At 56.9% G+C, this 11,289-nt stretch overlaps 1 protein-coding gene across 3 annotated transcripts in view; it reads left to right on the top strand.

The window, feature by feature from the left end:
* The first annotated feature begins 66 nt into the window (after positions 1-66).
* SREBF1 (sterol regulatory element binding transcription factor 1) overlaps positions 67-11,289 on the top strand; it is a 21,707-nt gene continuing 10,484 nt past the window's right edge. The window contains exon 1 of one of the 3 annotated variants that reach the window (XM_024565089.4): positions 67-317. In XM_024565089.4, the coding sequence (XP_024420857.2) occupies positions 227-317 (91 nt within the window). In that variant the 5' untranslated portion in view covers positions 67-226. Of the gene's footprint in view, positions 318-902; positions 1,034-11,289 lie in introns of those variants that run through there. The other 2 variants (XM_024565088.4, XM_071219277.1) reach the window with 2 other exon arrangements.

Genomic DNA, 11,289 nt, shown 5'->3' with positions numbered 1-11,289 from the left:
CCTACGCGCTCGGCCCGCCCCTGTCCTGCCCTCCCTGCCTGCCCTTGGAAGCCGCCCCTGAGGAACCCAGTTTCCGAGGAACTTTTCGCGGGCGCCGGGCCGCCACCGAGGCCAGGCGGGCTGCGGACGCGCGGAAGGCCGTGGCAGCGGGCCGGAGCTGGCGGACGCAGAGCTCGTTGCGAAAGTCCGTGGCCCCCGGGCCCCACCGGAGGTGGCAACCGGCGAAATGGACGAGCCGCCCTTTACCGAGACGGCGTTGGAGCAGGGGCTGGCCGAGCCGTGCGAGCTGGACGCGGCGCTGCTGACTGACATTGAAGGTGCGTCAGGGCCGGCTGGGCTCCGCACGGGTGGGGCGCGCAGGCGGCGCCCTGCCTTTGTTTCCCCTGGCAGGGCGCGGGGCTTCCCGGCGTTTCTGTGCTCAGCGCCACACGTCTCGGGCTGTGCCGCGCAGACAGAGCGTCCTGAACCCCACGGCGGCTGCAGCGGGAACTTGCGACCCGGGCGTTGCCGTGGCCCCGCCTCGGCTCCGCCCGTGACGTCAGCGCGGGGTTACTTACGGTCATTCTCTCCGTCCCGAGAGTTCAGCTCCGCGCCGGCGCTCTTGCACTTCCGCGCACGCGCGGCTAGTCCTCCCGCCACGCCCTGCAGGTTCAGGCTCTCCGGGTCGAAGACCGCAGCTCTTTGGGAAATGTTGAATAGTAGGCCCCATTTTAGACGCCGTGGGGCCGGGGGTTGGGGGGTGGTCGGGTCACAGACCTGGGCTACCTCCCTTTCTTGGGAGCACAGAAGTCCGAAAGACAATCGCCAAAAAACGGTTACTGATATTTAGTAGTCCCTTGGGGGCGGAGCAGGGGTGGGGCTACTTTGGGCACAGAGATGAGTCAAGATCTCTCCGAAAGGACTCTTGAGCTGAGACCTGAGAGTCAGCTCTGGGACCATTTGAGATGGATGTTTTCCCGGCCACCAGCACAGCTAGGGCAAAGGCTCTGAGTTTGAGGACCTGGAGGAAGGCACAGGAGGTGCGGTAGTGAAGGTACGCCAAAGGATCACGGGGCCTTGTTGGCCAGGAAAGGACAAGTGGCCTTGCACTGGATTACTTACATGTTTTAAAGCATCATATGCGAGTTATGCTGAGAAGGGATTTGGGGACCATGGCGCGGCAGGTACCCATTAGGAAGTTGTTGCCTGCTAATGAGCACCTGCTACAAAGCCCCAGCAATTTGCCCCCCTTCGTTGCTGTGCAGGTTCAGCAACAATGGCTAAGTTACATTTGGTTGATAGGATAACTGCGGCCAAGAGCTCAGTACTCAAACTTCCCACCCCTGGATGGACGTGTCCGTGGAGCCTGTTCTGCCTGGGATTGGCGGAACACACACATCTCCTCTAGCCTTACAGGTTAGCCCAGCTGGCTACTGGCTGGGGGGCTTATTAGCTTGCTTTCCCTGAGACCAGGCTAGGGCAGGGCTAAAAAGGAGAGACCCTGATCACTTCGTTCTGAATCCCAAACCCCAAGTCCTGGGGAAATCCGAACTTGACTCAACTAACAGTTTCACAAGTACTAGGCTCGTGGGTGGAGCCTGGGAGGTGCCATGACTAAGCGGTGCACACCTGGGCTTTGGGGTCAGGACTTGAATCTGGACACTGTGTACTTTAATGCCCTGCGCAAGCCGTCTCACACCCTGATGCTCAGTTTCCCCTCTGGATGCAAATGCTCCCATTCAAATCAGAGCAGGAGTACTCAGGTATAGGTCTGGCACAGACCTTTCTTGTTGACTCATTTATAGAAACATTCTCTTAACCTTAACCCCCAGGACCCAAAGGTCAGGATTGGGCAGCAATTGGGGGCAGGGGCAATTGGAGGTCAGACTAGGCACCAGCCCTAGTCTGAGAAAAAGGTAACAACTGAGATAAATTCAGTCCCAGAACCAAGTCTGGCTTACCCGAGCTCAGGGAAGGGGAAAAGCTGATGATCCACTTCCAGTTGCTCGCCCTGAAGTGCAGAAACTCATGGGCAGTTTCAGGACTGGGGCCCCCAGCTTCTGGCAGGGGTGGGTGAAGAAAAAGGAGACCCCCTCAGAGAGGCCTAGAGCCCTCCATCCTGGCTGTCAAGGCTGCAGGTTTGCCCCTGCTGCCTCCCAGCCCTGCCCACTAGCCACCGTGCTGTCGTGGGGCTACAGCATGGAGCAGCTGCCCAAGAGCCACCACTGCTGGCCGCAGCGTGGGCAGGAGGACTCTCACTGGGTAGGACATGAGGTTTGCCCACTGCAGCAGATTTCTTGTTTTTTATTCAGACTTTCTGCTCTTTTCCCCAATTATACACCTACTCCGTTTGCATTGTAGAATAGTTAGAAAGCACAGGGGAGCAACAAAGAAGGCAACGTCTTCCTTAAGCCCTCTACCTACAGACAAACTCTGTTGATAACATGGGGGATTATTTTTTTCAGAATGGCTGCTTCATTGAGGTATAGTTTACCTGTCCTAAGATTTACCCATTTTAAGTCTACCATTCAGTGAGGTTCAGTAAGTTTACCAAGTTAGGCAAGCATCACCTGTTGGCTGAAGAACATTTTCATCACCCTAGTAAGTTCCCTCCTGCCCATTTATAGCTGCTCTGCAGCCTGCCCCAGCCCAGGCACCTCTGGGTCTGCACTTTCATGAATAGAGTCCATTGTAACCTGCTTCGTTCCATGCCAGTAGTCAGGGCCCCTGGCTTAACCACCTGTCCCCATTGATGGACATCGAGCTTGCTTTGTGCTGTAGTGGACACCCCAAGGCCAGTGTTCGCTAGGAGTCCTTGTTCAGTTCCATAGGCGGGCTGAGGCTCTGGGAGGGTAATTGCTGGTCTGTGGCTGGGCTGCTTCCCAGCCTTTCCCTGCCCTGGGAGCTGGGCACGTTTGATAAGGTCTAGACAGAGGTGACTCGAGGGTGTGAAGGGCAGTGCCCAAGGGTCTCCAGGTCCCCTGGGAGGAACAGGGGTTGAGAGGTGGGTCAGGCCTCAGGTGCTGGCTCTGGAGCTGGACCAGATCTGGGAATCAGTGGGGAGTCTTGGGAAGGGGGCTGGAGCAGGGCATTGTCATGCTTGGATTACTTGTCCTAAGTCCCCTCTGGTTGCTGGGGTGGGGGATCACAGCACTAATAGGGAACTAATTGAGCGCTTGCTGCATGCCAGGCACCATGCAGACCATTGAGTCCTCTCGACCACCCCAGGTGGGTAGACTTAGGATCCTCACCCTATAGATGAGTACCTTGAGGCACAGAGAGGTTAGGGGACTTGCCTAAGTTCACACAGCCAGAACATGGCAGAGCCAGGATTCAGGCCCAGGCTGTGGGCTCCAGAGCCCACTCTCTTAGCTCTGAACCTATGGGCTCCTGAGATTGGGGTTAGGGGAAGGGGGTAGCAATAGAGCACAGAACAAGAGGCTGCTCCACATGGGGCTGTGTTGGGGCCAGGGAGTGGGTCATAGAGGTGCACAGGCCATAGGCTACCTCCCTCTCCCAGCCAAGAGCGGCTTTGGAGTCATGAGACTGAGGACTGGCACCAGGGAGCCAGGCACAGGCCCTGAGCCCCACCCTGCCACCTGGCCCTCTGCCGCACGAACAGTAGCTGGGTGGAGCTGCAGAGTCCTGTGTTCTGTGGGCAAAGGCTCTGCCCTGGTGACAGTGCCCAGTGGCCTCTGATGAGCTCCCCCGCCTCCCCTCGCCTCCTTTCTTGCTCTGTTGCAAGAAAGCCCATGTTGACCAGCTGTTTTTGGATCTGGGCCAGCTATGGTGGTGAGGACACATTGGGGGCCACACTGCCATCCGGCACCTCTCCCACTACATCTTGTGCCCAGTTCTCTTCCTGGTCCCACTAAACACAGACACCCCCACCCCCTTAGAAAACACAGCCTGAGACTGCCTACTGGCCAGCCCCAGCTCATAACTCCCCAGTCCCCAAACTACCAGTGGTCCCCCAGTGCCCCCCAGACAGAGTTCCCTGTTTCAGATGGCATTCATGGCCTGTGAGGCTTGCCAGACCTGCCCCTCCTCTGCCATTTCCTGTTTGCCCACAGCCTGCCCTCAGGCTCTCCCCTTGCCCCCCTGCCCGCCTGCACCCCCCCCAAATGGTGCCTGTACTCCGGGCCCCTGGGCCCAGCACCCCTCAGGAGAGAGATCCGTCCTGTCAGACCCAGCCCCCTTCCCTGCCCCTTCTCGCCCTCTTTGCTGCCTCTTGGCACCTGGCCTGCTTGACCCAGGGCCGCAGGAAGCAGGAATTCCTGCCCCCACCCCATAGTGGCAGTGCCTGGCCACTTGTCCTGAGGAGAGTGCCCTGCCCTCTCTGAACTTCAGGGGCCTCCCCTGGAAAGCAGGAGGTAGAGGCTACAAGGTTTTCTGCCCCTGAACCCCTGTGGGTTCCAGCCCTGATGCCTTTGAGGGGACAGGGTTGGGAGGAACAGAGAGAAGCATGCTGGGAGGGGGTCCAATAGACAGGCAGGCAGGTGACTGGGAGTTACCTCCTGCTCAATGCTTATGTAGCTGAACATAAACATCCTGAGTCAGCCCCAGCCAGGGCTCACCACTGGGCAAAGGCCTGGGATCTGGACTTTTCCCTGGCAACAGGTGACGCCCAGGTGGGAATGGCTGTGCTGGCCAGAATAAGTGTCTCTGCCAGCCACAGGCCCTGTGGATGTGTCCTTTGATCCTGGGAACCAACTAGGATGGCCCACATGTGAGACTCACGTCCCACATGGTCCCATAAGGGGCTCCTGATAAGGGGTGGGGGGTGGTCTTTGAGTCTGGTTTCAGGTTTTTGAGTCCCCTGCTAGGTTTGGGGTTTGGTGTGGGGTGTGGCGGGGCTGGGGGGTATCCATCCCACCTGGGAGAGTTGGTGGCTTAGAGAGGCCCACTCTGACCTGCAGCCCTAATGAAACCCCCTACTTCCCAACTGACACCCCAGCTCTATCCAGTGAGCTTGCCTCTCCCAGTCACACCTCAGGCCTGCCCTTCCCAGGGCTCCGGGGTCCCCGTTCTCCCTGCAACTGAAAGGCTAGGGGTCCAGAGGTCTTCACATGCAGCTCCTGCTGTGTGGCCATGGACAAAGTGACTTAACCTCTCTGACCTTCAGGTTCTTGTCAGTGTACTGGGAGCTTCTTAGGGTTGTGGCCAATCGGATGAGCTCATTTATGTCAAGGGCTTAAGCAATACACCAGCACATAGCAGGCCCTCAGCCAATGCCAGTGAGCATTTATTATTTATTTGTTATTTATTTATTTGAATCCTTACCTGAGGATATGGTCATTGATTTTAGAGAGCAGGGAAGGGAAGGAGAGAAACACTGATGCAAGAGAGAAACATTGATCTGTTGTCTCTCTTATGCACCCCAACCAGGGACTGAGTCAGCCACCTGGACATGCACCCTGACAGGGAATCGAACCTGCCACCTTTCAGCTTATGGGATTACACTCCAACCAAGTGAGCCACCCTGGCCAGGGCCAATGCCAGTCAGTATTATTATTTAGAGCAAGGGTCCCCAACCCCTGGGCTGTGGACCTGTACCAGTCTGTGGCCTGTTAGGAGCTAGGCCACACAGCAGGAGGTGGGCAGCGAGCAAGTGAGCACAGCTTCCCTCCAGCTACTCCTGTCCCCGACTCCACCCTGTCAGTGAGAAAGTTGTCCTCCACGAAACTGGTCCTTGGTGCCCAGAAGGTTGGGCATCGCTGCTTCTGAGCACTTCCCCAGGACCTGGCACCTGTTATGTTTAGCTAAACAGGGTTAGCAGTGATCATCTGGGGGCCTGTGTTCAACGTGCTTAGGATATTCTGGGCCGTGGCTCCCAGCACCCACCATTAGGGGATTCTGGGTTTCTGGGTGGGAGGCAAAGTGGGGCTGCTCGAGGCCAATGGGGGGCTCGCTGCCCCCACCTTACCCCAGAGGAGCAAGCCCCCCTGAGGTTAAAGAGACAGAGATGAGAGCTGGAAAGGACCTTAGAAATGCCAGTCGTCACTTCCAGTATCTGTGCAGATGAGGAACAGAGGCCTGCAGACCCCTGGCTCACCACAGTTCCCCTGCCACGCAGGCTGGGTGGTCCAGGCCCAGTGGCAGCAGGGTTGGGAGTGGTGAAGGAGCTGGAGACCCATGAGAAGCAAAAGGGGAGCCAGGCCCAGCAGGGACTGCTTCCCAGGCCAAAGAACCTGCTAAAAAGTGTTGCTGATCTCTGGCCCCAGGTGACTGTTGCCTGCATAGAACACCTTAAGATAGCCTTGGACAAGCAAACCAAAGCACCAGTCACCCAGCTCTTGGGACTAAACAAAGCATCCAAAAGTAAATAAAAACAATCAAACCCAGTGTTGGTGATGCTGTGAGGAAATGGGACACATTGCAGGGAGGTTGTAAAGGACTTATCTTTTCAGAGAGAACAGCCTGGTGGCTGTGCAACAGGTCACAGGGAAACAGCCGCAAAGGGAGAAATAGATGCAATCTGTATACAGATATGCACGGCACTACAGTTTAGGCACTAAGGTTTAGACGGGGAGCTAATGCAGTTTGCTCAGCAGTAGAGCCACTGCATCAGGCCTGCGGGGTCTGTGGGAACAAGGATGAGCCCAAGCTCACATCTGGGACGAGATGTCTGAGTTGGTGCTGACGGGCATCTTGTGTAATGGCCGTTGTACAGGTCGTGTTCAGGGATCTGTACATTTGGGAGCTGGTGCATGGGGTGGCACAGGTGAGGGGAGGATCTGAGAAGGGGATGTCAGAGCAGGTTTTGGAGGAGGAATAGGAGGTTGCCAGGTGGACAGAGAATAGTGGGAAGGGCACTCCCGGCAGAAGGGAAAGGTCTGGGCAAAGGCATGGTAGCATTAATTAGCATGAAGTGTTCAGAAAACAGACAAGGAAGGGAGGCTCAGCTGGCCCTGGAGCAGTGGGGCTCAGGTGGTGGGAAACCCGCAGCTGAGTGGTGGCTGGTAGTCTATACAACCCTTGACTCTGATCCACTCTTTGCTCAGCCCTGTGCTTGGTGCTCTGGGGTCACGGAGTTGATGCCAGCTTTGGCTATGCCTTGAGGGGCCCGCTGATGCCTGGCCTCCAAGGGAGCTTAGGAAGGCCGCAGAGAGGAGGCAGCGTGAGCCGAGCCTTGAAGGGCTTTCTGTTGCTTTCCTGACCTGAGGCAAGTGGTGACAGCAAGTTGGGCAGAAGCAGGCTAGAGCTGGGCTCCTGGCAGACTGGGGCTGACAAGCGTTGGCTCTGGGGTTGGTGGACCTGGGTCTCAGTCCCAGGTTCTCCACTTGGCAGCTGTGGGGCCTTTGGGCACATGGCTGCCCACTTAGTCTTAGTTTCCGTCTATAGAGCCCATCCCATTCCAGGAAAATCCGGCACACACTTGTACCCCTGGGGCATCCCTGAGTGCACAAAGGGCAGCTAGTGCCCCTGGTGCACACGTGGCCAGCTGAGGACATGCGAACCTCCTGACCTGAGTCCTCAGGGTGATCAAGGAGATGCAAGTGGCAGCAGCAAGACGGATGGTGGGCAGAGTGCGGCCCCAGCTCCCTTCAGTGTTCGGTGAGCGCCCCATTCCCACCTGCGCCCTCCATCAAGCAGGCAGAGGTGGACCACCTGGGGGGCTCCCAGGAGGTACGTCTCACTCTCCTAAGCGGTGGTGCTGCTTTATGTGGTTAGCGTTCTTTGCAGTTGGACAAACCTTGGTATCTGCACCACACAGGAGAATTTGTGAATCCCTTTCCTGCCCATACCGTGCCCTGGAGTGTTGGTGTCCTTGGCACAGGTAATGGACCAACTTGGATTGGAATCCCAGGTCCTTGGCTGCCTCCCTGACCTCCAGCCCCAGCCCCTCCACAAGCACACTGGCCTCCTGTTGTCTCCACATCACATCAAGCTTACATTCACCCGAGGGCATTGCACTGCTGTTTCTCCTGCCCAGGACATTCTTCCTCCCTCCTGGCCCACTCCCTGATTTCATTCAGGCCTTTCCTCAGATGTCACCTCCTCAGAGAACCCAGCCCTGACTACCTCATCTGCAGTGTGGCCCCTCACACTTTCTACTCTGCCTCAGTTCTCTGTGCGCTTATCACCACCTGCACCCACATTCCTCCGTGTAATTGCAAACCGCTGGTCTCCCTCCCTGGAACAGGACCTCCCCAAGGGAAGGTCTTTGTGCTGTGTCCCTGCACCTTCGTGCCTGTCACAGGCCTGACACACAGCAGGCCCTAAGGGAAGGGCAGTAGTTCTTCTCAGAGAATTACAGGGTCTGGCACACATAACGCCCCCTTTGTATTACAAAATCTTTTATCACAAAATCATAAGCATGTAATTCTGCAACATAACAATATCACACCCAAGCACACCATATGACACTTTAGGTGAAACATTCAAATTAAAACTATAAATTATTACACCCAGATTATTACCCTATGAACCACACTCAAGCAGACCTTGTTTCTGCTGGACCCTATAGATCTGGGCTTCATGAACCAGGCCACTCCTTGCCCTGGGAGTCATGCAAGTAGAGTTTGGGATTCAAGGCTTCATGCAGGTTGGATGGGCTTCAGGCTTCTGTGTTGGGCATAGCTGGGCTCCTGCAAGTTCATGGTATGGGGCCCTTCTGGGATTTCCATCACAGCTTCACAGAGTAAACAAGCCAGAGAGTCCAAGGCTGACCCACATCTGCCTTCAGAGGGAGGTTGGAAGGTAGAGCAGGGAGGGAGGGAGGAAAGGAGGGGTGGTTTCAGTTTTCCTGTTGGGTCCTGACAGAATCAGGGCTGAAGAGGAGGAAGAGGAAAAAGGAGAAATCCAGGCTAGGGGAGGTGGCAGGGGAGGTGAAAAATGGGCAGGGGTGGAGGGACGTGGTCACACTGAGGCCCGGAGTCTGTGCCTCCTGCCCTTTCCCTAGGTTCAGAGAGTGCTCGCAGGAGCTGTGTGTACCCTCTGAGTCTGCCTTCTTGGGGGAGGGCTGTGTTCCGCTGACTAGAGGGGTCCACAGTCGGAAAGCCATTTGGGCCTGTTGTCCTGGCTCCTAGGACCAGGACCAGGTGAGGCAGGAGAGGCGCTTCTTTAAACAGCGTACCCTGGGTGCCTCTCCTGCCTCAGCCTAGTCTCAGTCCTGCTAACTCTCCGTAAAACAGTCTCCATCAGATGGATATGGAGTTCAAATTTGGACATTCCAAGTGTCAGGCAACTCACCACCTGACTTTCCAGTTCTAGACCACGCACAGCGGTACAGAGGGACTGACCTTTGTTGGGACCTTGCTGAGTGGTGGGTGCTTCACACACTGGCTCTCCCAGAATCCCCCCACTGGAGAGGAGGGGTGGAGGCTCCGAGAGGGGGCCAGCCTACCCAGGGTTACACAGCAAGTGAGGGACAGAGGTCTGCTCTCTTGGCTGTATCTGGGATGGGGTGGGGGACTTTGAGACTGGCTCTCAAATTTCCAACCCCAAGACTTAGTCCTGGCACCCAGCTTCTGCAGAAACAGCCAACAGACCGAGTTCCAGGGAAGAGCAAGATGGGGCTGGTCAGGCGACAAGTTCAGTGGTTGGTTGGCCACTCCACATGCCACTGGATGCCTTGTGGCACCCAGGCCTTCTTTCTGGTTGCATCTTAGACTGTGTCCTCTGCCCCCAAGGCCCAAAGCCAGCCATCCTCTCAGAGCCTTTCCTGACTCCTGCTGTCCTCAGAAGGTCATTGAGTGACTGTCCTCTTCCTCCTACCTCCTCCAGTCTGGATGGGGTGGAAGCAGAACACAAAGGTGTGAGAAATAGAAAGCAGAGACAAGGCAATGTGCAGAGAAGAGAAGGGTGGGGCAGGAAAGGGAGGGGCTCACAAACGGGGGAGGGGGGAACAGTAAGGAAAGGGTGGAGGTGTGAGGTCTGCTTTTGAGCTCTGGCCTGGACACTGGCCTGGGTCCCCTGTCTTCTTACTCAGATAAGTCAGGGTTTTTACACCAGCACCATTTGGTTTTGTGTTTTTGAGGTGAATGGGAGTGTGAGCACCCACAGGCAGAGGGCCGTGGCAGTGTTAGAGAAAAGTTCTGTTGTCCTTGGCACCCCCTACAAAGCCATAGAAGGACCTGGAAAGGGGGGAACTGGGTGTGTGTGAAGGAGATAGGTCAAGTTTCCTCACTGAGGCTCCTGAAGAGGGAGAGCAACTGGGGCCAGGAAGGCTGCAGCCCCCCAGCACCATCTCCTCAGTCACCGTGCCTGCCTTCCTGGGATCTGGCCCCCTTCTGAGCTGGCAGGAGTTTGGGAACAGGAGGAGGGGTGGCTGGTGTTATGGTTGGAGGCTGGATCAGGCCTTGTTGGTGGTCAATTTGGTCACAAAAGCCTGAGCTGCTAACATGAGCTGCTAGCCAGGCTCTGTTCATCTGTGTGTGTGTGTGTGTGTGTTGAACTCTGACCTCACACAGAAGGGGAGCTAGGCCTAGGTACCCCCTCAAAAGACCCCCAGAGCCTGTCACCCTAGGGATGTCACCCTGCCTTCCTCACCTGTCCTAGGGATTGAGTTGCCTCTTAGCCTCCCAGGACTCTACAGTGAATAAGAGTCAGGCTTCACTGGGACTCCTGGGGGCCTGTGAGGCTTTGGGGGGCAGGGAAGACTTGGCTGACCACACATACGCACACACCGCCTAGACCCAGGTCCCTCTGCAAAGGGACATCTGTGCTGAGAGTCAGGAGATTTCTGTATTATCTGGATGTGTACTTGGTGTAGGGGTTTCCTTCCCTTCTGCACTCTGGGCCTTAGTTTCTTGGCAGTGACCTGTTACTGTGTGTTGTGGGGGCGGGTCCAATGCTGCAACTGCTCCAGGAAGGGAGGCCCCGGCTCCCTGAGCCGTAAGTGCTTCTTCGCTCTGAGCACAACACCCACACCTCCTTTACTTCTTTTATTTGATGTCAAGGAGATGTGACTGTCCATTTTTTGGAGGAGTAAACCAAGGCTTAGAGCGGTGAAGAGCTGCTCAGGGTGTCAGCGAGGCGGTGGTTCGGAACAGAGAGAGCCCGGGGTTCTTTGGGCCTGTGCGCACTACGCGGCACTTACCACAGGTGGTAACGGAGGTGCGGGAGGCTGGAGCGGGCGCGCCGCGCTGGGTGACCGCCAGTAACCCAGGCGGCTGTCGGCACCTAGCGGGTTAAGGGCGGACGCCCGCGGGTAACCCCGGCCCCGGCGGAGTCTCGGGGGGGTGAAACCTGAACCTGAGTTAACGTCGGGTGGGGCGGGTGCCGGGGCGGGGCCCTAGTTAGGCGGTGGCGCGGCAGCTGATTGGCCTTGCACGCTCACCCCACGCCTGGGCCCGCGGCCGAGGG

This window comes from Desmodus rotundus, chromosome 9 (assembly GCF_022682495.2).
Source record: "Desmodus rotundus isolate HL8 chromosome 9, HLdesRot8A.1, whole genome shotgun sequence".
NCBI classification, from domain to species: Eukaryota; Metazoa; Chordata; class Mammalia; order Chiroptera; family Phyllostomidae; genus Desmodus; species Desmodus rotundus.
The sequence above is the reverse complement of the archived record's forward strand: the minus strand, read 5'-3'. Positions and strand labels throughout refer to the sequence as shown.